The 22,632-nt window shown below is 40.1% G+C and overlaps 1 protein-coding gene across 9 annotated transcripts in view; it reads left to right on the top strand.

Moving 5' to 3' along the window:
* Window positions 1-18,511, top strand: part of LOC117428391 (leucine-rich repeat and immunoglobulin-like domain-containing nogo receptor-interacting protein 1) — a 558,576-nt gene extending 540,065 nt beyond the window's left edge. For 6 of the 9 annotated variants that reach the window (XM_058994911.1, XM_058994913.1, XM_058994916.1 and 3 more), the window contains one exon: window positions 14,945-18,511. In XM_058994911.1, coding sequence (XP_058850894.1) covers window positions 14,957-16,804 — 1,848 coding nt within the window. In that variant the 5' untranslated portion in view covers window positions 14,945-14,956 and the 3' untranslated portion in view covers window positions 16,805-18,511. Of the gene's footprint in view, window positions 1-14,935 lie in introns of all 9 variants that reach the window. The other 3 variants (XM_058994912.1, XM_034047336.3, XM_058994914.1) reach the window with 1 other exon arrangement.
* Window positions 18,512-22,632: the final 4,121 nt, after the last annotated feature.

The raw sequence follows: 22,632 nt of genomic DNA, 5'->3' as shown, positions 1-22,632 counted from the left end.
AGACATTGATTCATTGAGACTGACTTCTCACTGGTTTATCCCCACAACGCAACTCTGCCACGAGGAATGTACCAGAAAAGGACATTATTATTTAAAAAAAACAATCCTGAATGAATTCAACAGCAATAATTGATGCATACTGCATTTTAATGTTAACACTGAATATGTCGCTGCATTATACAGCTGCCCTTTAAACAATCTAAACAATTCTCCTTCAAAGCCAGAAGTGCTGGGAAACAAAATAATAGTTATACTCACCGAAGTGTCAAGAGCCGCCAGTTATGTTTACTGAGTTGCACTTTTTTTTCAGTATTACTTATTTTTTCAGAGTTATATTTATTTAGAGATAAGAACAGCTGGATGTATGGCAGTCGGTGTAAACTTAAAATCACGTCATGTTATCAAACTATAGTGTACAGCAGAGGAGAAGTGTGGGAGCTTGTTATGTGGCATTCAGACAGGTTTCAAAAGCAGCAGTTGGTTCAACAGTTAAAGCATTTAAAGATGTACCCAGAACACATTTGACATTCTTTACATATTGAAGTAAAATTGCAAATGAGTTTGCGATAGAGAAGCTTCAAAGGATAGCAGGGGAAATAATAAGGGACTTACTGGGGTATTGTTAGCCCAAGAAATGTTTTTATTACCCCTTTAAAGTACAAATTGAATTTGATCATGTGTGAACAATAACACTTTTTTAAAGAACTGTCCTTTTGTATTGACAGCCACCGGAAAGGATCCACATTACTAACATACTTGATTTACATTGTGGTCAAAGATATTAACCTTTATGTGTTACAATCCCTTGGGCAATCCCTTAAAATAAATAGATTTGCTTTTTCAATTGTTTTAATGCAGAGGTCTCTAAGACAGAGTCCTTGGGGATAATAGCAAAGACCCTGCAGGTTGAAAAAACAAAGGAGCAAGATTACATTTCATCATGAGAAAACCTGTCTCCAAAGGAGCCTCCACCTTTTAACAATGGACGTGGGGATGTACAGTAAACACAGGAAGTTCATAACAGGACCCATGAAGCCTTGGGCAGCTGTAGAAGTGTTCCGATTTCCATATAGCAAAGCTGTGGAGTAATGGATTCTGTTAACATAAAATGTCAAATTACATTTATTTAGTTGGTGGCACATGCTCTAAATTACTATAAGCAGTGTTCCTCAGGGTGCTTACCTGCTGTGCTTTTTATTGAGGCCTGTACTTACTGCTTATCCAGCTGGTCTCTATGCTGTGGTTTTAAAATATGTTTTTGCTAGAGATTTCCTTAAATTGAAAAAATCATAATGATTGTGGTGCTAGTAAGAATGGTAAGAAGACCACAAGATGCCAAGTGTCATGCCATGAACGCAACATTTAAGTCTATTTCACAGATGCTCAGTTAGGGAGAAACCATTGTAAATTCAGAACAGCAGATTTGGTCTTTATTTCATTATAAGCTACACTCAATCTTACTGAAGAAGCTGGGTCAAAGGTTCTCTTAAAAAAAAAAAAAAAACACTTTCAAATAATAATTAAAGACCCTCATTGCAAAAAAGGCAGTTTAAACCCAGGGTCAGATACAGGGTCGTTTAAAAAGAAAGAGGTATGCAGCAGCTCAAATGTAGCCTGACATTTAAATCATTGAGTGTGAAGCCGTCACAAAAAAGGATGCAAAAAAGGGGCAGCATAAAGAGGTCAAGTAATGATGAATGAGTCTATGGCCTTCCCTTACTGATAACTGAATTGCTTGTGCCAACTCCCAGCCACAAGACTGATTACCCCTTAAGTGCTAGGTCTGTGCTGAGCTGAATTAAACTATGGTTCACCACATTTAACGGCAGCCGTGAGACCAGAGGATCACAGTCAGTGTTCCCTCTAAGGCTAAAATGCGCACATTTTTCGAAGTAGCTGGCAACAACCTTCGCACTCAGTTTACTAACTTTCGCAAGTTATTATCTTAAACATCAACATCAATCGAGACTCCAGCCTCTCGAGGTAAACCTATTATTTTGAGAGCATTCTTACAAAGCATTAACATAAGCATATTTGTGTCTGTCTTGCAGCTGATTCTCTGCTTCTCCTCTGTAAAATTGCATGTCACATTCGTGCAGAGCTCGCTCGGGCACCAGCGAGTCTACTGGGACAGGGGGGGTGAAGCAGGTGCCTGGCGATTGTGCCTCTATAGAGTGCTGCTCATGAACTTCACGGTTTTTAACTCGTCGTATAATTGAATACTAAAATCAGTGAAGCACAATCTTACTGCATTATTTAGAAGTATAAATACTCCGGTAAACATCAAAAATCAAAATACTCACTATTTCCCTTTTAAAAAACGACCATTACAGAACTCATCTCAAGCATTTTGAAACTGGTAAAAATGTAATCAGCACATTAGTCAGAAATACACATTCAAGTGTATAGTAATTGAAGAAGACATACCATGGCCATTATTTATTTATTTTTTTTATGAAAAGCAATGTCCCGAAGTAAGTAAGCTAAATTAATTGCGTATTTCATTATTGTTTAGTTTATTTCTTTCCACGCTACCTGCCTTTAATGAAGCTATAATTAGCAATTTTTAGGCCGTTTCTTAATTGAATGTTTTTTTCTGACGACTTTAGCTAGAAATTAGCTAAAAACTATTTTTCTAGCTATACAATCCTTAAAGGAAATTGATCACTTTACTGTGTAAAGCCGGATGTAGTCACTACACTACACACTGTTGGTTTCATAAAAACATTCTGTCTGGAGACACGCCTCTTTTTAAGTCTTGTAAATAACACTGCAGAATTAGGAAAGAAACAATTGAGAGGATTAATGATGCGTTTACATTAAAAGGGGCGCTATTTAAATTACAATCGGGTAATACATAGCAATGAACCTGTTTTAGAGCAACGAGTCAGTCAACACACCTTTATTAGTGTTTCATATTTTATCCTGGTTATTATTATAATGCCAGTAAAACTCTACACTTAATTTGTGTTGTACTGTACAGATAGGATTACTCTCACATGACATTGCTGGACTGTTACTACAGGGCTGCATAGGATCAGAGGATGATTCAAAATCAGAGGCAGAGCCATAATAAATGTCTTGTTTAAATTTAAAGTAAATTGTAGAATTGTTGAGATGTTGAGTGTTTGAATGTTGTTTCAAAATTGTACAATGCAACAAAAATATATTAAAAAGGGTTAATGCGTGGTCGAAGGTTTCTCTCTGAAAGTTTACCCTTTCTCAGTCAAAAGGACAAGTTTCTCAGTATCTAAAAAGCTTAGAGGGAACGCTGGTCACTGTATTGTGTGAATTGGGGAGGTGTGGCAGGGTAGCGTCACGTCCCAGGCTGGTTACCAGCAGGAATCAGAGACGAAAAAGCTGCAGTTTAAGAGCTATCGCTCACTTTAATGAACAAAACACAAAAACAGGAACGAACAAAACAGGGCATGAGGGCCAAAATAAAAGGTTAAAATAAAAAAAAAATAACACATAGACTGGGCCTTCACCTCACTACACCGTTCAAGCAAAACACACTTTAAAACTCACCCGAAACTCCATCTCCAAACGATTTAGCTTTCCTTATATACATTTGGACACTCCCCAAATGATCTAATTGGGGAATGACCACATACTCCACGGGATTGTTGGAAGGGATTGATATAAATACATCCTTGCCAAACTTCCATTCAAAGTGAATTCATCTTTCTATAACCCCAACACAACACACACACACACACACACGCTATTTACACGTGCCAGGCTTACACCCTGCCACATGAGGCCATATATGAATAGTTCAGTATAGGAATCTCTTGGAGTTTATGGATAGCTATTTGTGATGCCTGGCCATTATTAATTATTTATTTTTAATTGTTTACTTTAAAGTAAACTACTGGCATGGTCGAATACAGGTGAAAGTTTAAATTCAGCAAGTTTCGCAGGCTCTTTAGAGATCGTTCGCAAAGGTAAGCCTTTCACTGATGGCGAATATGTGAAGAGCTGTATGCTTAATACAGACAGAAAGCTATTTGAGAATTCCCCAACAGAGACAAAATCTTGCAGCAAATACAAGATATGCCGTTATCTGCAAAAACAGTTCATGATCGAGCTGTGAAAATGAAGCACATAGAAAATAGAAGTTCTGCTACATATTTTTTGTTTGCTTTGGATGAGTCAACAGATGTCTGTGGTGTTGCATGTATCCTCGGGCAATATATATATGTGGCAACTTAGTATGAGAAGAAATGCATGCAATTCTGCCAATGAAAAATCAAACAAGAGGCGAAGACATACTTAAAACTGTAGTGTATGTTGTTAGCGACAGCAGACACAGTTAGGGAAGCTTGTTTCAGTATGTACTGATGGTGGACCCAGCATGATGGGGAAACAAAAGGGATTTGTTGCTCTTTTGTCAGAATAACAGCAATGTCCCATTTTAAGCTTTCACTGTATTACACACCAGGAAGCACTTTGTGCCCAGTCGTGTGGATTACAACTTCTTGATGTAATGGCATCAGTAGTGCGTATTGTCAATTGGATTCTTGCCTGAGCCTTCAATCCCTGTCAATTCCAGTCCCTGCTGGAAGAAATGGATTGCGAGTAGCCAGGACTTTTAATTAGTACATTGGCTGTACTGTGGCAATATTTTTGCTTGCTTTGCTGCCTGCTTAAAACAAGTAAGGACATTCCTAGAAATAAAAGGTGTTACACATCCTGAACTTTCAGGCTGTGACTAGCTTCCAAAGTTCTATTATCTTGTGGACATTACAGGTCATTCTAGCAACTTCATGTTAAACTTCAAGGGCAAGAAAACACTGTCCTGTTTCCACAGCAAGCAGTCTTTGCAATTGAATCAAAGATATCGAGACTGGCAGACTGACTCGCTTTGAGATGTTACGAATGTTTTGAGATTCATGCATGGTAGAGGATCCTCGCAACAATCTAGATCTGCAGCAGCTTGTGGCGTTTACATCTGATCTGCTAATGTCGTTCTAGTCTCATTTTGTGGACTTTTGCAGACACAGCACTTCGTTCAAGTTTATGATTCATCCCCATGAAACTTGTGTGGAAGCACTGGACTTTGACAGTGATTCTGGGCATCGCAATCACTCTCTTAACAATGTTTAGCTCCACCTATATGTGCGAACAGCCATTCTCCCACTTGAATCACATCAAAAATAATGTCAGCTCAAGATTAACAGAAAAAAGCCTGAATGCTTGCATGAAGCTAAACTTGACCAGCTATGAACCGGACTGAAATTAGCAAAATGATGCAGCAGCAGAAGTCACTGAACAGAACGCACTGTCAATACAATAATCTTTTTATTTTTTTTTATTTTTTTTGCACTTTAAATTACATACAGTCTGTGTTTACGATTGGCTCCTTGCAGACAAGTTGCTCTAAATTTCCAGTCAGTTTAGCTGTCTTGCACAAAAAGGTTGCCGACCCCTGTCCTAAAACTACAAATTCACTATCCTACCATATAATGTAATCCAGCCATCTGGTAAAGCCAAGTCTGGGTTATTATATGATGAAAAGAGGCCATATTAATGTCTGTAATTACAATGCAATACATTAAGGACATGTGCACAGTCTAAGTCAGTACACCACGATGATGGATAATGCTTGAATTATCGCTCTTTTGTTTTATTATAATATTTCTAATGAGTCTCCTATTGCTTGTTCCTTTGGATTTACTGTGTCATTACAAAGCTTCTTTTATGTATTTAATTAAAGGTTTTGCGCTTTCTTTTTCATAAAGGACACAGCACAGTGGATATTCATGTATTGCCATGTTTTCCATGTATAATATACCCTGGTGTTCGCTAAAAATCCTAATTGATCCTCAAATTGGCAGAGTTAGCAGCAATCCCTGATTTCTGGTAGTGCTGGGTAGTCTTAGTGCTCCTGTCTCAGAACATTTCAATTCTGGGCTTTCGTATTTTTGATTTTTACATTGCCACATTGCTTTGTGTGTTGACTGTTTATTAATAACTAAAACATATTGAAAAAGATAAGGAGTGTTCAATCTAAAGGGCATTTCTAGGGCATAAATGGTTAAAGCAAGTAACTGGGGTGGACAGACACTGACTTGAAGATCCTGCTGTGCTGGAAGTTGCTGCCGGAGCAGAATTTAGATTCCAGTTGTAACTGTGGATTGGATTATATTCTGAATTGAAATATACTGTACAGATGCAAAATGTTAGTACTGTACATCCACATGGGAATTAGCACGGCAGTTTGATATAAAGGTTGTTTAACAGAGTCATGAGCTCGAGTGTAATGACAGCAATGAGCAGGTAGGACCGAAGCGAGCAGGGCCCATGCAAGTGGAATCTGATGGGTGACATTTCAACTGATTTGATCTCCCAGGCAGGTTTGGAAATAGCAGCAGGGTGTACTAACCACATAGTATTGTAGAAGTATCCTAGAAGTATTGTCAGGAATTGTTATGTCATCACAATGGATTTGCAGGAGTTTTTGTCCCAGACTAGTCAGACACAACAGGAGTAGTACTCGCAGCTGTTTAAGAGACAAGGTTTTGAGATCAATCGGCTACAGCACTAGGACCGGACAAGCATAGATCACACGACCGCCCCCCTCCCCCCTTTGTACATTTTTTAATGTTCTTATAGATTGTAAATCTGTATTTACCTTTTTTTTTAAATTCTGGGATTTATGCAGGGTGAGCAGATGATGTCATGCAAGCCTAAGTCTTCAGTTTGCGACACCACCTGCTGGTTAACAGATGTATTTCAGTTATAGTCCTTGAGATTCCAGTTTAGCCACAGAGGGCTCTCTAGCACTGCAAAAACAAGATATGGCTGGTTAAACGAATGTCCCAATAGACTAACCTTAATTTTTGCCACAAATTTGTCATCGCTGCATATGCCGTTCCCACTGTAATTTCCTTCCAGAAAAAAACAATGTATTTATGTTATAATACAAGGGGATATAATCCTTTAATAAAAAGATTTCAATATCAGGTTTCTGGTCACATACTGTACATTTTAGTATGCAGCTGTAATTGCTGTACAAAACACTAAATATTCTGCAGGTATGGTAGTTCGGAAGGGCTTCATAGAATCGTATTAACTGTCAATTTCAGGTAAAAAAAAATACTTCAGTGCATTTCTGCTATAATACTATTTCTTTATGTATTTTACTTTGGATGACAAGTATTGGGTCTGTGTTACATATAACGAAGCTTCAGAATTAATCTCTCTAATACAATTTTCCTCAGCCTGACACTTGGCAGATATGCAAATGTCATATACATAATTTCTGTTTCGCATTTACCAAGCTGTCTCCAGATATACCAATTAATAATGAAAAGTACAGAGATAAGAACAAGCAGAATCAATGCCATTCACCTTGGCTGCTCAGCAGCAGACAGACGTGGTTCTGGGTCTTTTCAATGAGCAACGCCTGTGTTGCTAGTAAGTACAGTACATGCAACATGAAAGTGGTGTGATTGAGGCTAACTCACACCACCACCACGCTTGTTTCCTGCAGCTTTCAAGCTACTCTCCTGCACATCTCCCCCACTCTAACGCTTGTGGTCAAGGAAAGCAACTGCAGCAGCACAGTACTCATATATGACTGCAACAGTCAATAACAGAAATGCGTCAACAAAAATAGACATTTGATATATTTCTGAAGCAATTATGTGCATTTTTAAGGAGGTAATTATTAATATGAAAAACCTAAATAAAAGTGTTTTTCCCCAACAGAAAGAAAATGATAATTATATTAATCCACTAACTCCGCTTCGCGCCTTATAACGCCTTGAGTGTGCGGTTATATCATGTCAACCCATCCCATCATGCCTTAATGCTTCATTAAAACATGGCTACTACTTGTCAATATTGAGAACTGAGCCCCCAGTGTCAAGCTATAAAATAAAATAAAAATACTCATACACATTGGTCTGACCTGTGAATTAAACTGTTGGACGTGGTCATAGCCTATGTGAAATATTGAAGTGTAATGACCGTTAAATCAGCTGTTTAATCTTTGCTTTGGAGTGCAATTTTTGTTTTCTGCAGCAGCAGTGTTGAGAAGTGATGAAGGTCGCTAGTCTCAGGGGAACAAACGTACTGTCTTCACAACTCAAACCAGGAAACAGGAGACAATGTTTACGGTATCTGTTTAAAGACTTTACACTAAAAGTAAGTTGGTGGATAGTTATATTTTAGGATCTGTAACACTATTCAACAAACTACTGTCTGTGGCTTTTGCATGACTGAACAGTGTGTGTTTGCTAGATGTCAGCATGTACCCTTCTGAAATACTGCAGACTTGTTTTGCCCCAAAAACATAGGAGTACCGCTTTTCTGTTGTAACTTGGTGCTGTATCTATGGAAAGATCTATGGAAAGACTAGGCCTGCTGCTGGCCACTCAAAGGTAAATAGTTTACATTTTAAAAAGGACATGGTGGTTGCAACATACTATTGTGCATTCATATAGCCGAATAAAAGTCCAATAGACACACATTTAGACACTGTCTTATTCAGTAAGAAGGTGAATATTTTGTATTAGTTTAATTCAGAATGTTTGGGGTTATGGAATATCAATATAACAGCTCTATGGATCTAGACATTTTGAAAACTACTTTGAGGCAAGCACACGAGAAAACAGTGCTAGACTTTTAGGTTGGACTGTTTTTGTAGTTACATGTTAGCCTTTGGTGAAGCAAGAGAGAAAAAAGTCAAATATGATTTAAAATGAACATCTTGTCTGGGCAGGCAAACTGAGGCACTTCTAAGATCTTCTCCCTTTCATGGCCAATGACCTATTTTGTATTAAAGCTTTGGAACCTATTTGTCTCATATAAACCTCGCCATATCATGCACATAAGCTAGCCCACGCTGTTGATCCAGATTCCAATCACAGTGTCATTGGGGTCATCTTTCTTATTAATTCAACTGGCAGGTGAAAACTTGGAAAATGGATATTGCATTGTTACAAAGCTGTTAGGAGCCGCAATTCAAACAAGCAATCCCTTATGAAAACCCAGTAAAACTGCAGTGAAAATGAAGAAATTGTCCAAATCAACAGCAACTTAAGGATAGATTTACTAAGCTTTTGCTGCATGTTGTAATGCCCCCCTGTTTCAATGGTACTGGCTACAGTCAATGGTTCTAACTAGAGTCAGGCACTGTCGTGAAGATTCAGGGTGTTTCTAGCAGACTTCAACCATTATATATTTATGTAGCCCAGTGGCAAAATACTACTAACGTATACACAGAAATTCCGTATAGACTATATATGGATGGCTTCAGGACCTGTTTTGCAGCAGGGTAGACTCAGAGGGAGGAGAGGTGTTCTCATGGCCAATGAGGCGTCGTGTGTTAAACTGATCTCCCGAGAGCCAATAGAAATCGCCCATGCAAGAGTGGGAGGGAGTCTCGGGGGAAAAGTTTTGAAAAAAAAAAGAGAATAGATGAGGGTCGGAAAAAAATAAAAACAGGAGCTAAGTGATTCAGCAGAGTAAAAGTTAGAATTTCTTAAGTCAGGAAATTCCTGTAAACTTTATTATTATTATTATTATTATTATTATTATTTATTTATTAGCAGACGCCCTTATCCAGGGCGACTTACAGTCGTAAGCAAATACATTTCAAGTGTTACAATACAAGTAATACAATAAGAGCAAGAAATACAATAACTTTTGTTCAAGTGTGACAAACCACAATTCAATAATACAGCAGATAATAGTGATAGTTACATCAGGATATGATTAAATAGTGATAGTTACATCAGGATATGATTAAATACAAAATACTACAGGTTAAACACTTGGCAGATTACAGTATTCTGAAGTACAGGATTAAATGCAGTAAAATAGGGGGCAGATAAGAGCAAAATAAAGCACATTTAAATGAAGGGTGATAGTGTCCCAGGATACAAACAGAGGAGTTCTACAGGTGCTGTTTGAAGAGGTGAGTCTTAAGGAGGCGCTGGAATGTGGTCAGGGACTGGGCAGTCCTGACATCTGTAGGAAGGTCATTCCACTACTGCGGAGCAAGGGTGGAGAAGGAGCGGGCTCTGGAGGCAGGTGAGTGTAGCGGAGGTAGAGCCAGTCTTCTAGTGCAGGCGGAGCGGAGAGGTCGAGTGGGGTTGTAGGGAGAGATGAGGGTCTGGTGGTAGCTGGGTGCAGTCTGGTCAAGGCATCTGTAGGCTAGTATAAGAGTCTTGAACTGGATGCGAGCGGTGATCGGGAGCCAGTGGAGCGAGCGGAGTAGTGGAGTAACGTGGGCGAAGCGAGGCAGAGAGAACACCAGGCGGGCAGCAGAGTTCTGGATGAGCTGGAGCGGACGGGTGGCGGACGCAGGGAGGCCAGCCAGGAGGGAGTTGCAGTAGTCTAGGCGGGAGAGTACCAGGGCCTGGACCAGGAGCTGGGTAGCATAGTTGGTGAGGAAGGGTCGGATTCTTCGGCTGTTGTTCAGGAAGAATCGGCAAGTGCGTGCCAGAGTGGAGATGTGCTGGGAATAAGAGAGGCAGGGGTCCAGGGTGACTCCAAGGTTCTTAGCGGAGGAAGAGGGAGAGAGTGTGGTAGATTCCAGAGGAACAGAGATAGAGAGATCAGAGGAGGGGAAGGAGGAGGGAAAGAAAAGGAGGCCAGATTTAGAGAGGTTGAGTTTGAGGTGATGCGAGTGCATCCAGGAGGAAATAGCAGACAGACAGGTAGAGATACGGGAGGAGATGATGGAGTCAGAGGTTGGGAAGGAGAGGAAAATCTGAGCATCATCAGCATAGAAATGGTATGAGAAACCATAGGATGCGATGAGGAGGCCCAGGGAGTGGGTGTAGATAGAGAACAGGAGAGGACCCAAGACTGACCCTTGGGGGACTCCAGTTAAGAGAGGGTGAGGTGTCCCCCAAGGGTAGACAGTACTTTAGTTTAAAACAAGTTTCAGAAGAGTATTCTGTTACTTCTACTTTTATTTATTTTGAGTTCACGTACCAAGCTCATGTTTTATTTTAAGCAGCGTAGGTCTGTCAGTTTACGTAGCCACTCAGTACGAGTTGTTATATACAGTCTTGTTAAAGCAACATATTGTATGCAAAGTTTAAGTTTAAGCACAGTTTAAGTTCAAGCACAGTTAATACATGCTTGAAATGAAAGTAAAGAGACAGTGACTAGATTGTAAAATAAACAAAGCAATTGAGAGGCAGCTGGACAGTAGGACCACGTTTCCAGAGAGAGCGAGAGAGAGAGAGAGAGAGAGAGAGACTGCAGCGACAGGGTGGTTCGCCGTGATCCAGAGACCGCAAGCAACTGGGAGAAGCCTTTCAGAATTGTGAGTTTCCACAAAGTGTTTTGTTTTAAAATAGTAAGCGTAACTGTGTGTTCTCAATAAAGCTTGCAAAGGGGCCATTTTGTTTTATTTCTAGGCCACAACGTACCCGAGCCACGATTCAGGCCTGCAACAGAGTTTGTTTGTTCGTCTGTCTACATGTGTGTTACACGTGGGGCTGGAGTGGACTCGATTAGAGTTTATTTTGAATTGAATATATTAGAAGAGTACATTTGAGTTAAATAAAACTGAAGCATAGAGCTTTTAGTTATTATTTAGTGACTTAAAAGAAATTACATTTTGGGGAAAGTATTTTGTTGTTGGAATTGTTTATATTGTATGTACAATTTACTTACCTGCAGTTTGTTATATTAGTTTAACTTGAATCCCCATTTATAAAGATTATTTTTATATAAAATTCAGTACTGTGTGTGAGTGTGATTTTATTAGTTGTATATTGCTCTTGCTTAATTTGCATTTGTTATATTGAATATAAATTCCTGTGGATGCATGCCAATGAATATGGAAACCACGTGACCATCAGGTGGAGGCATCGCTAAAGAAGAAAAGTAAGTGTGATAGTTTATGTCTGGTAACAGTGTGCAAAAACAAAAGGACCATTGGTTCTGGGATAATAGATAAGAATCCAGGGCCCTTACTGTTAGGTGCAAGGCCTATTGGTGTAGGGGTAAGTGAGAGAAGTGTTACATTTATGTTTTAATCCAATATTAAACTGTAGGATATAGTCTACGATGTCATACAAATTTAATAGGTTACATAATTGGTGCAAAATATTCTTCTGTAATATTTAATATGGTGTCACTGAGTAATGGAAAAAAAAATGTTCAGAGATTTAGTCATGACTGAGATGGTATCTGTATATGTCTAAGTGTCAGCAATTCAAATTGAATTAGGGCATTCTTTTACTGAATTAATCTGAAATTCAGTTAGGATGTTAGAAACATTCATGCATATTTGAAGTGTGTGTTACGAAGTGCAGTTCAAGATTAACAGTATAACTACTGGAGTCGTGCCATTGCCATGTACTGTAAGTCTGAGCAAAACATGTCACATATACAACATTCAAGTCAGAATAACAGTGACAATGTACTCCACAGGGAATAGTGCTAGGACTGCTGCTATTTCTGGTCTTATGACTTGATAAGGGAGAAAAATATTAAATACATTTGAATCTTAATAAATGTAATGAGTTACAGGTCAATCACAGAAATGCAGGATTCAGATACCAAAAGGGTACAGAACTGGAACAGGCTGACCATGAGGAAGACCTTGGCCTTGAAGTATCCTCGTTGCTTTCAGCAAAACAAGCAGGCAGTGTGATGAGTATAAACCAAGTGTGGCTGTGATGAGTTTGTTTGTTGGTGAGACCGAGGATATGACGTTTGTTTAATGCAGTGGTGAGACCGAGGATATGATGAATATTTAATGCAGTGGTGAGACCACGCTTGGAACACAGCGTACAGTTCTTTGTAGAAAGTCCAGTGAGGAGCAACCAGACAAATCCCAGGCTTTGAGGGCAAGAGTTATGTTCATAGGTTGACAATACTGAATCTGTTCAGTCCAGAATAAAAAAGGATTACCCTTGCTGTGGAGACAGTTGAAAACTGAGTGGATACAGATTTGATTTCTTATGTTTTAACAGGATCAGCCTATAAAAAGGGGCTGACCTTTGAGTTATAAATCCAAACCAGGTTGTTCTTGGAATCATGCATGTGAACACTTCAGCAACTTGGACATTTTAATATCACACCTTTTTGAAGATAGAATTCAATATGAAAGTAAAATTAGGGGGTCTAAGGAAGGACAGTAGCTGAGCTTCAACACTATTAGAAGATTATAACAGAGCCATAATTGTGTATTATATATAGCAGAACAGTTCAGCTGTTAAAGGTCAGAGAGATGATTGACTGTGCATAACAATGGAATCTTTTTTGTATTATGTTTGCATTCTCAAGTAGCTTTGGGTTGCTGTTTTTCATCATTAACGCTTGTTGGATTCTTGCCACATTGTCTACATTTAGTCACCAGCGTCCTCATATACATATCTCTTAATGAGTTGTTCCAGTGCTGCTGTTATCATCACACAAGCATTTAATGATATATACAGTATGCAGTCTCATTCATTCCTTTTTTAAAGATGTACTTATTAGCCTACCTCTTATCATCTTCAGTTTTACACTCTGGTAAAACGCTGATTATTCAGATGTATTTACTATATATTAAAAGTAAAGCAGGGGTGTGTAATATATATTATATATATATATATATATATATATATATATATATATATATATATATATATATATATATATATATATATATATATATATACACACACTGCTGTGGAAAAGTCTTAGACATGTTGCATTTTTCACCTCTGATGCATTATGAGCATCAACAATTTACTCAAAGCCTCCACTAGTGTTTTCTACTATAACAACCTTGACTTGCATAAAGAAGGAAAAACATTGAGTGAAATAGCTCACATCACTCGATTTTCAAGGTGTGGTATCCAAAGCATAATCAGCAAGTACAAAGAAACGTCATCTGTAATTGACAAACCCAGGACTGGAAGACCCAAAAGGCTGTCTAACAAGGATGAGCAATACTTGAAGATAATATCCTTAAGGAATAGAAAGAAGACAAGTGTTGAATTGACAACAGAACTGACACAGATGCTTAAATTCAGTGGTAGTCCTGATAGTAAAATACTGTACAGTAGTGCCATTTTAATTCAAAGGCCATTCACATAACACCACACGGCAGTTAAACTAGGCACCCTCATGAGACAATCACTTCTCAAATATACTGTAGTAACGTAGGATTCTGCAGCCTTGAGTAAACATAACCGTGATCATATAACAAGTTGCTTATCCATGATGTCTTGTTTTGATTGCGTTGACGTATTGTCTTCAGTGATTGAGCACCATTGACATTTGTATACTGTATTTAAACTGCTGATGCGCGGAGGCACACTTTTGCCAAGTGTAATCATATCGGTCTGCTTTTAAGAATCAACCACTTAGAAGAATCAAATCATCTGGGATGGATGCGATTCTTATAAACGGAGTGTACTGTATTTAAATCTGCTACTGTTCACTTCACTAATAAAATTTGTCTCACAAAATTCAAAAGTTATCCATTATAAAAACATACTTTGACCTTATTGTTTAGATTTGTACATGAATTGTGTTTTCTGGGCACTCTTTGTATAAGATGTCTGGAGCCTCTAGTAGCGGGTATGGATTGGGTTACCTAGTCATGTTGTTGAGGCAGAATCACTTGGGTCCTTTCAGACCAAACTTGACAAAGCTTTGAGATCAATCAGCTACAAGAAACTAGAAGAGCTTAGATGGGCTGAAAGGCCTCACCTTGTTCGTACATTTTCTTATGTTCTACTCAAACATTATTAATCTAAATCTTACCATTCCTATTCTCAAAACACTATTCTTCTTGTTATTCAAAGAACAGCACTTATAGGTGTACTGTATGTTTGAATGTATTTTTTGTAGCTATTAAAGGAACATGCTTATGAAGGCTGCCAAGTTAAAGGGTGTAATTAAATGTTCATAAGGCATTTAGGATCATGTGCTGTCATTGCTAACTTGCACTTTTCTCTCTCTTGAGTCTCTGCAGGTAACAGGTAGGATGGTGGCTGGGGAGGCTAGTGTGCACAGCTCCCTGGTGGCTTGCTGGCAGCCCATTCTGCTCCTGATGCTGGGTACTGTTCTGTCAGGCTCAGCCACAGGCTGCCCAGCTCGCTGTGACTGTAATGCCCAGGAGCGATCGGTGCTGTGCCATCGCAAACGGCTGATGACCATACCTGAGGGCATCCCAACTGAGACGCGCCTTCTGGACCTCAGCAAAAATCGCATCAAGACCATTAACCCAGACGAGTTTGCACCCTTTCCCCATCTGGAGGAACTGGAGCTCAACGAGAATGTCATCTCCACCATCGAGCCTGGGGCCTTCAACAACCTCTACGGCTTGAGGACGTTAGGGCTGCGCAGCAACAAGCTGAAGCTCATTCAACTGGGGGTTTTCACAGGGCTGAGCAACCTCACCCAACTGGACATTAGCGAGAACAAAATTGTCATACTGCTGGACTATATGTTCCAGGACCTTTATAATCTTAAGGCTCTGGAGGTGGGGGACAATGACCTAGTGTTCATCTCCCACCGAGCCTTCAGTGGCCTCACCAGCCTGGAGCAGCTGTCCCTGGAGAAGTGCAACTTGACCTCTATCCCCACGGAAGCACTCTCCCACCTCCATGGCCTGATCGTGCTCCGGCTGAGGCACCTCAATATTAACGTGGTCAGGGACTATTCCTTCAAGCGGCTATACAAGCTCAAGGTCCTCGAAATCTCCCACTGGCCGTTCCTGGACACCATGACCTCCAACTGCCTGTATGGCCTCAACTTGACCTCCCTTACCATTACGCATTGTAACCTTACCACCATCCCTTACGTGGCTATCCGCCACTTGGTCTACCTGCGCTTCCTGAATTTATCCTTTAACCCAATCCACACAGTGGAAGGAGACATGCTCCACGAATTGCTTAGGCTCCAGGAGTTTCACTTAGTGGGTGGTCAATTGGCCACTATAGAGCCTTACTCCTTCAAGGGGCTGAACTACCTACGGATCCTCAATGTCTCAGGCAATTATCTCTCCACGCTGGAGGAGTCTGCCTTCCATTCAGTGGGCAACTTGGAGACCCTTATCCTGGATAACAATCCTCTGGCTTGTGATTGCCGTCTACTGTGGGTCTTCCGTCGCCGCTGGAGGCTCAATTTCAACCGGCAGCAGCCTACCTGCTCCGCACCAGAGTTTGTCCAGGGCAAAGAGTTTAAGGACTTCCCAGACATACTCCTGCCCAATTATTTCACCTGCCGTAAATCCAGAATCCGGGAACGGAAGCCCCAGCAGGTGTTTGTGGACGAGGGTCACACTGTTCACTTTGTGTGCCGGGCAGATGGGGATCCAGTACCCGTGATAAGGTGGGTGTCCCCTCGCAAGCACCTAATCTCAGCAAAGACCAACGGGCGTCTGACAGTGTTCCCCGATGGCACACTAGAGGTGCGTTATGCCCAGATACAGGACAATGGCACCTATGCTTGCATCGCCAGCAATGCGGGAGGCAATGACACTGTGGTTGCCCATTTACATGTCCGCAGTTACTCTCCAGATTGGCCCCACCAGCCCAACAAGACCCTGGCCTTTATCTCTAATCAGCCCAATGAGAATGGCTCCAATGAGACACGAGCCACTGTTCCCTTCCCGTTCGACATCAAGACACTGATAATTGCGACCACCATGGGCTTCATTTCCTTCCTTGGGGTGGTGTTATTCTGCCTGGTCCTCCTCTTCCTCTGGAGCAGGGGCAAGGGCAACACCAAGAACAACATTGAAATTGAGTATGTGCCCCGCAAGTCTGACGCCGGCATGAGCAGCAGCACAGCCGATGCTCCTCGCAAGTTCAATATGAAGATGATATGATAGGCCAAAGGCATGGAAGGAAGGAATGGAAAAATGTAAAACAACCCCTCCCTAACAGCCCGACTCCCAGGATGTTATTCTCAACAAAAAGAACGATCCTAACTTCGAAGCTGGGATGGCGATGTTTGTTGTTGTTTTTTTTTTGTTTTGATTTGTTCATTCAATCCTCCCTGGATGTTTAATCAAGACTTATTACAGATGGGCCACCTTGGACCACTTCTTTGAAACCGAACTTTGTGTACTGGATTCAGACGTGGATTTTTATGGAAAAAAAAGGAAATTAAAAAACAATTAAATGAACCGTTTTAAAGTTTCCTATCATTAGCCGGAATGCGAGAGGCAGATCTCTCCCTGCAGAGTCTTATGCCTTTATTTATTTATTCCATTTTTTTAACTAAAAAAAGATAATTTGTTTTATGGAAATGATAACTAGGTAGTATCTTTGAATAGGGGTTGGTGAACACATAGCTTCATTCTTGAAAGTTGAGTCTTTTCTACGTGAACATTTGTTTTTAACAGAGAAATATCTTTTCACCTATATTTTCATTGACAGAAAGAGTACTGTGCAGTAGTAGTGATATCACAAAGATTTATTGGGCTCCAACAAAGGCGGGGAGCCAGTATCAACACTGTAAAAATAGATATTATATACAGTATATAAATATCTCCCCCTTTCAACATAGAACTGTTTTACATAATATTTTAAGGTCTGCTTTTAAACATTCTCTTATTTTGTAGAGTTTGAATTTATTTAAAAATGAGAAATACTTCCATCTCTATAACAGTCAAAGACTGTTTCATTAACTGCAAGCTTGATTTAATTAATCAAATAAGGTTGTTCACAAAAGATTCCTTAAAACAGTTAGAGTATTCAAGTTTTGGTGCGCAGAGCCCAATATTTCATATTACACACTGACATATAATTTCAGGTGACCAGCAATACCTCTAATACAGTGACCAGTAGTCAGTTTGTGCAGTTTGCAAGACGAAGGGAGAGCTGGAGTCTTTATTTTAAGCTCTGTTCAACAAAAGGTCATGTGTTCACTTACCCACGGAGCAGTATCAGATTAATACTACCTTTTGACCAGGAATATTTTCCAAAAAGTGTGACAGAATAAAAATGTCTTAACAAAACATGTATAGTATTTCTGTTTGACCCCCATCCATGAAAAGAAAATCTTACATTTACTAGAATTTGAGTCGTGTCCATATTATTATTTGTTTCTGAAAATAAGGTTGCAAAAATCTAAAGTGTTTTAAAATGATGTTTATGTACCAACCGGAATAAAGAGCACACCCACAGTGAGCCTGTATAATATGAGTAGGGGGTCGTGGCAGGCTGTTAGCATTTTTGGCCCAAGGTGGCTGAAGCATAAAAGCCATTAAACAGCTAGTTGCCATAATTTGGTATACCAAAGGCTCACTTTGTCACATGTGTAATTTACTCTGGTTCTGCCTACTTTCCTGTGGGAAGCAGCTCCTACTAGACATGCAAAAATGAAGGAATTGGAAACTTTTTTATGTTAACCCAGGATTACAATGAACTTCTTTTAATTAAAAAAATAATAATTAATGTGCTGTGCAATAAAGGTAATATGCAGATTTCTTTTTTTTTTTTTTTTAAATCAACACAATTTTCTTGGTGTTAAATTGTTTGATGAAAATATGGTATGTTGTATTAAACATCTATGGCGTTTTTTTTTTTAACCTAATGGTTCAATTATTAATTCAAACATGGGGAACACTATTCTTCTTCTTATTATTATTATTATTATTATTATTATTGCATATTTTTAAACATTAACAAATGATTGTACTAAGAGATTACTATATAACAAATCCACTGCAAAACATTTTCATCAGTGTCCACACAAACCAATTAATCTAGGCAGTATCACAAAATGTAATATTTACCCTAGGGTTACATTTCAATTATGGTTTCTATTGTCTTTATAACACCTTTCAAAAGGAACAAAATCATGATTCAAACAAGCATGTCTGTGACATTCATCACACACCAGGACTGCAAATCACAACAGTAACATCAAAATAGTGTGTGCTCTAAAGTGCAGTTTCATCATAACTTAATACATTAGCATTGCCATGTCTGGGAATCAGCATCTGTGTCTGACTGGCTTGTAAAAAATTTACAGCCAATACAAATTATTACACCAATGCAAATGATTTAATTGCGCTACTCAGAAGACCCTACCTCACCGCTCAGAGGAGAGGAGCCCCTCTGGTAGTCCAGGAAGCAAGCTAGCCCCCACTCTGGGCATACTAGCTATGCTTTGTTGAGCAAGTAATATGTCAGCGAGAGAAGCGAATATAGATTTCCACGGCCTTGGACGACTAACGGCCTTTTTGTTTATTTTATGTAATTATCAGTTGTTAGCTGATGCTGGCTTTAGCTGTTGAAGTAGCAGCTCTGAAACAGAAGGCAGACCAGTCACAAAGCTTTTTTCCATTGTACTTTGTCCTTGTACCCGAGAGCAAGCTAGGGTGGCTGCTTTCAGCTTCTCTCTGTTAATCATCATGGCTCTTGAGCTACAATATACAATTTTAAACCTAATTACGATACTCAAAAATTCAACATGTTTTTTAAAGTGCACGTCCACTGCGCAGCTGTCTTATAGCAACTAGCACACAGTGTGGAGATGAATTAAGTTTTAAACTCTACTATTGTACTGTACATTACATATTATCATGCTCTTTATCTTGTGAAAATGAATCTGCGATGTGTCCTATGATACAGGTAGGTCTCCCTTTGTTTGTCAAACCATTTTACAAGCAAATTTAGGTGTTTTATGATCTCTTTCCCCCATTGCCTACCTGCATTCTTCATTAATTAAATAATATGCTCCCTTTTGTGAAATATAATTTTAGATACAACACTGGCACCTTTTTGAAATGGTAAGGTTTTCATTGGTTTAATTAGGCTATAGTTCATTTATGTCTTGCAGAAATGCAGTGAGTTTACATTTCAGTATCCTCCAGTACCTTTTGGACACAAAGAACATTTAGCAAATCACTGACCGACTGTATTTTCATGCACACAAGTTATGATGATTGAGCATTACATAGGCTGTATGACCGATTTTTCACACCCTGTGCCCTATTCAGACAATATATACTGTTGTGTTTTCAATTATCATTGGACTTCAGAGCTTTATTAATTATAACACTCTGAATTTTAATTTTCACCTTTCTCACTTGTATTAATAAATACAGAATTAACAGGATTGTATAATACATTGGTTCAGAGTAGTGTTTTATTATAGTTGGAAGTGTACAAGTAGGCTACTGTACCACTAGTATAAATACATATTTACATTAAAGACGCTGCACTTTATTTCAGATTCTTGCTGCTCCAGTACGCTTAAAAAAGGGTGAGTGTTTTGTGGGGTATTTATACTTGTAAGCACTTCTTATACAGCCAGCTATATTGATTTTAGTAGAATAACTATAAAACTGAACGAGCATGAACAATCATATCCATGGTGCTCTCTGCTGTTTTGTTTAATGCATTTTCTGGTTTATTTTGCCACCTGGTGGCAAGACTAATGAAATGCAGTTTACAGCCACAGAGGAATACAAAAAGATTTTAGACCACATACAGAACTGGGCAGAAACGTGGCAAATTAAATTAAATGTCAACAAATGTAAAGGGGGTTAGCCGGTCACAACAATAGATATATTATATCAAATAGGGGGGATAAAAATGAAACAGACCAACCAGGACCAGAGAACACTGTTGAAATGAAGTGGAAAAGGAGTCACTTTTTCACACAGGCAGTGGTGTGGGTGTAGATGAAGGAGTCACTTCTTCACACAGTGGTGAGGGTGTGGATGAAGGAGTCACTTCTTCACACAGTGGTGAGGGTGTGGATGAAGGAGTCACTTCACACAGACAGTGGTGAGGGTGTGGATGAAGGAGTCACTTCTTCACACAGTGGTGAGGGTGTGGATGAAGGAGTCACTTCACACAGACAGTGGTGAGGGTGTGGATGAAGGAGTCACTTCTTCACACAGTGGTGAGGGTGTGGATGAAGGAGTCACTTCACACAGTGGTGAGGGTATGGCTGAAGGAGTCACTTCTTCACACAGTGGTGAGGGTGTGGATGAAGGAGTCACTTCTTCACACAGTGGTGAGGGTGTGGATGAAGGAGTCACTTTTTCACACAGGCAGTGGTGAGGGTGTGGATGAAGGAGTCACTTCTTCACACAGACAGTGGTGAGGGTGTGGATGAAGGAGTCACTTCACACAGTGGTGAGAGTATGGCTGAAGGAGTCACTTCACACAGACAGTGGTGAGGGTGGGGATGAAGGAGTCACTTCACACAGACAGTGGTGAGGGTGTGGATGAAGGAGTCACTTCACACAGTGGTGAGGGTGTGGATGAAGGAGTCACTTCACACAGTGGTGAGGGTGTGGATGAAGGAGTCACTTCTTCACACAGACAGTGGTGAGGGTGTGGATGAAGGAGTCACTTCACACAGTGGTGAGAGTATGGCTGAAGGAGTCACTTCACACAGACAGTGGTGAGGGTGGGGATGAAGGAGTCACTTCACACAGACAGTGGTGAGGGTGTGGATGAAGGAGTCACTTCACACAGTGGTGAGGGTGTGGATGAAGGAGTCACTTCACACAGTGGTGAGGGTGTGGATGAAGGAGTCACTTCTTCACACAGACAGTGGTGAGGGTGTGGATGAAGGAGTCACTTCTTCACACAGTGGTGAGGGTATGGATGAAGGAGTCACTTCACACAGTGGTGAGGGTGTGGATGAAGGAGTCACTTCTTCACACAGACTGGTGAGGGTGTGGATGAAGGAGTCACTTCTTCACACAGACAGTGGTGAGGGTGTGGATGATGGAGTCACTACACACAGTGGTGAGGGTGTGGATGAAGGAGTCACTTCACACAGTGGTGAGGGTGTGGATGAAGGAGTCACTTTTTCACACAGAAGGTGGTGAGGGTGTGGATGAAGGAGTCACTTCACACAGTGGTGAGGGTATGGATGAAGGAGTCACTTCACACAGACAGTGGTGAGGGCGTGGATGAAGGAGTGAATTCTACACACAGTGGTTAGGGTGTGGATGAAGGAGTCACTTCTTCACACAGTGGTGAGGGTGTGGATGAAGGAGTCACTTCACACAGACAGTGGTGAGGGTGTGGATGAAGGAGTCACTTCTTCACACAGACAGTGGTGAGGGTGTGGATGAAGGAGTCACTTCTTCACACAGACAGTGGTGAGGGTGTGGATGAAGGAGTCACTTCTTCACACAGACAGTGGTGAGGGTGTGGATGAAGGAGTCACTTCTTCACACAGACAGTGGTGAGGGTGTGGATGAAGGAGTCACTTCTTCACACAGACAGTGGTGAGGGTGTGGATAAAGAAGTCACTTCTTCACACAGACAGTGGTATGGATCAGGCTACAAAGTCATGTTGGCAGAAAAGTGGCTTCTTTAAAAACCAGCTTGATGAAGTTCTGAGATCAGCTACTGGGAACCAGACAAGCTCATGTGGGCCTAATGCCTCCTTAATCTGTGTTACAGTTCATTCCGGCCGAAAGATATCTAAATGCTTTTTTTTATAATGAACCTTCTTCAAGCTTGATAAAAGGAGCCCCCTGAATCATGTTTTTCAAGCATATAGGCTAAAGGCTGCTTCCTCTGTGTCCTATTGCGTCCAATCTATCTATTTAACTTAAGATAAGCAAATTAAGTTACATTTTTTTTATTTTGTAGAATCATTTTTGGTATGTCAGTGGCGATACAGCAATCACAACAATAACACATGTAGTCACTTGGTTCGGGTGACTTGTAG

The sequence above is a fragment of the Acipenser ruthenus genome, chromosome 21 (genome assembly GCF_902713425.1).
Source record: "Acipenser ruthenus chromosome 21, fAciRut3.2 maternal haplotype, whole genome shotgun sequence".
Taxonomy (NCBI): Eukaryota; Metazoa; Chordata; class Actinopteri; order Acipenseriformes; family Acipenseridae; genus Acipenser; species Acipenser ruthenus.
Note: the sequence above shows the minus strand (reverse complement) of the source record. Positions and strands in the feature narration are given on the sequence as shown.